Source organism: Morus notabilis, unplaced genomic scaffold, assembly GCF_000414095.1.
Source record: "Morus notabilis unplaced genomic scaffold, ASM41409v2 Scaffold3670, whole genome shotgun sequence".
NCBI classification, from domain to species: Eukaryota; Viridiplantae; Streptophyta; class Magnoliopsida; order Rosales; family Moraceae; genus Morus; species Morus notabilis.
The window spans coordinates 1-3,381 of record NW_010364210.1 but is presented as its reverse complement, the minus strand read 5'-3'; the positions used below and the strand labels follow the sequence as shown (position 1 = coordinate 3,381).

General features: G+C 41.2%; 1 protein-coding gene across 1 annotated transcript; it reads right to left on the bottom strand.

Annotated features, from left to right (window-relative positions):
* Positions 1-1,143: 1,143 nt before the first annotated feature.
* Positions 1,144-3,351, bottom strand: LOC21384146 (3-ketoacyl-CoA synthase 4). Its single transcript, XM_010106072.2, has one exon. The coding sequence runs from the start codon at positions 3,061-3,063 to the stop codon at positions 1,522-1,524; it is 1,542 nt and encodes a 513-aa protein (XP_010104374.1). The 5' UTR covers positions 3,064-3,351; the 3' UTR covers positions 1,144-1,521.
* Between the last annotated feature and the right edge of the window lie 30 nt (positions 3,352-3,381).

Below are 3,381 nucleotides of genomic sequence, written 5' to 3'. Positions count from 1 at the left end.
TTATATTATAATATTTTTTATTATATGTTATATTATATTATATTTTAAGATATAACTACTATATAATATAGTTTAATTATATTATAATATTAAAGGATAATAATAAAAAAAGAACTTAGAATGACCATTCCTCCTATATGAGGAAAGAATGATGATTCACTCAAAATTGGTGAATGGCCATTTCTTTTGAATGATCATTTATTTTTTATAAATCAAACCAAACATCAAACTAGAATTTCATTCCATTCTATTTCATTCCTTTCCACCCAACCAAATAGACCCTTAAATCAATTTTCTGCTTGAAAAATCATCATGAGAATGAATCATCCATGGAATACGCGGTGTGTTGGCCACAATACGAGGACTATGAACAGGACAAATTTTGTGTACTCAATAAGAATCTATTTCCCATCAAGTGTGAATCAGTGATCACCGTCAAAAGAGATTTAACAAAAACAAGGACCACACATATCAAGTTCCCTACTTGCTCATTCCAAGTAAAAGATTTTCAGTTATTCATGACCAACGACATCCCATAAAAGCGAGTAAATAAAAAAAAAAAAAAAATGCTAAGGGGACAACCACGTTGTGTTGGGACACAATTTGCCAAAGACAATGATGTCACTCAAGTTGCTGATGCTGACTGGAATCAATCTCTTCATTATTCACGTAACTCCAAACATTGATAAATGTTTGGTTGGAAAAGCCTAGTTAAAAAATTTGGCAAAAGGCATGCCTAAGTATCATTTTTCTCTCTCATATTCACGTAAAGCAAGGTTAACGCATTTCCCTTTCTTTGAACCTCAAAAGTATCATGAAATAGGAATTATTCATCTTTCTAATTGCCGTGTGCTGCTAAGGCTAAACTGGGACCATAAGAATGAAGCAGGACAACTATAGTTGTGCCAGTCACTTTTGGCAGATACAAAGAGGAAAAATCGTGCTTTCCTTCTAAAACCAAGTACAATGCCTAGTAAGAGGAGTAATGACAGGCTTACAAGTAATTTAAAGATGCAATAGGAACAATAAGATAAGACGAAACAAGAAGTTTCCCACCAGGGCTAACAACCAAAATCATAATGGACAAAGATGTAAATTTGGGGAACAATCAAAATGGGCTCCACAAAGGAATTCGATACTATATCATTTATCAAGTAATGATCATCCCATTAAAAATATCTAATTGTACAATAGACTTCTGATACAAGTTTTAACAAATAACAAAATTCATTACTATGATCACTGACACAACATTAAAACACACACACACACACAAAAAACAAAAAAACAAAATGATGAGAACTCTGCCACATAACCAAAGAAACGAAACTAACACGTCTAGAGATCATAGCACTCACTGAGCGGGTACAAACAGAACGTAACAAGAAATGAAGCAACCAAAAACACAATTCAACATCCGGTAGAGTGTCAAATGAAGTCTAAAACGTAAACAAGATAAAAGCAGCAGTCAGGATAGGTGATGATCAATAACCTGAATGGAAACGAAAATGTTAATTTGAACTATGAAACTTTCTCCACAGGATACTTGTCAATGCAGTCTTCCCAGGGACCATTACGTGACGGCTTCACATTCCGAAGCGCTTGCCAAACCGCGCTATTACACTTGAAACCACTTCCAAACGCAATCTGCCACACACGATTTCCCCTGCGCATCCTTCCCTGTGCTTCTGTGTAGGCCAACTCATACCAAATGGAGCTCGATGAGGTGTTCCCAAACCGGTGCAGAGTCATCCGAGAAGCCTCGACGTGCACCTGCGAAAGCTGCAAATTCTTCTCAAGCTCATCAATCACAGCCCTTCCACCAGCGTGTATGCAGAAATGATCAAACGCCAGTTTGAAATCCGGAATATAAGGCTTCACATCCGCATTGAAAAACTTCTTAACGACAAGAGTTGCAAAGAAAAGAAGCTGCTCGCTAATAGGCAGCACAAGAGGGCCTAAAGTAGTGATATTAGTCTTAAGAGCACCACCAGCTATTGCCATCAAATCTTTGGACAAAGAAACCCCCGTCTTCCCCGCATCGTCCTGTTCTTGGTAAACACAACGGAAAGCCTTATCATCTGCTCCCTTATGAGTCCTCACAACATGTACAAGCCTGTACTTAGCTCTCCTCCTATCCATGGACTTATTCGATAGCAAAACCGCCGCCCCCCCAACGCGAAACAAACAATTAGGAATCAACATGGACTTCTTATTCCCAAAGTACCAATTTTGAGTGATGTTCTCAGTGCTCACAACAACAGCATAAGTGTTCCTATGAACTTGCAATAAGTCTTTTGCTAAATCAACAGCTATAACCCCAGCACTACAGCCCATCCCTCCCAAATTGAAACTCCTAATATTACCCCTCAATTTGTACTTATTAACAATCATGGCGGAAAGCGACGGTGTAGGGTTAAACAAGCTACAATTCACAACGAGAATGCCAATATCCTTAGGCTTAACATTCGTATTAGCAAAAAGATTATCTAAAGCCCCAAACATCACCTGCTCGGCCTCCTCTCTGGCCGCCGCCATGGACGGCCGGGGAGGAATGAAGTGCATCGCCTCGGGGACGTACGTTTCCTCTCCAAGACCCGAGCGCTCCAGAATCTTACGCTGAAACTCGAGCGACGAGTCGTCGAAGTCGCCGGTGAGCTCCGAGTGCGTCATGAACCGATCGAAGGGAGCCTTGAGGTTGTCGGGGGCTCGATAACAGGAGTAATCGACGAGGTAAACGGGTCTGGGCCTGGTCATGATGTAGACGGTGAGACCGACGACCAGGAAAGAAGAGCAAATGATAACACTTACGAGGTTGTACTGGAGATGAAGCCATAGCTGCCGCAGATCTCCAAGATCCATCTGTGAGGCCTCGATTAGGGTTACGATGATGAGAGGGACGAAGCAGAGGGTCAAGAGATTGGAGATTAGGTAATGGTACCCCAATTTCACGTACTTGAGATTCACGCTCTGGAGGAAATCCGGCAGCCTCCTGCTCTGCTGGATCTGAACCGTGCCAGCGCCGCCGCCGGCACCGGCAGTTGCGCTGCCTCGGTCGTCCATGGCCGTCGCCGATCGTACCGACGACGAATCAACCGACTTCCTCTCTCTCCTCTCTCCTCTCTCTTATATCGGATGGGTTGTGTAAATAAGAATATAAGGAGCGTGAGCGTAAAAATCGGAGAATTGAAAAAGGATTTATTTTTAATTTTTTTAAATCAGATTTTTTCTTGTGTGGGAAAGAAAAAGAAGGAAAGAGGCGGATTTTGACGGTTAATGAAGGAGAAATTGCGTGGGAAGAGGAGGAATATACGGCTCAACGGATGCTGATGTAGATGCTCATGGCCCTTTTCTGAGTGGAGTGTTTTTTTTTTTTTTTTT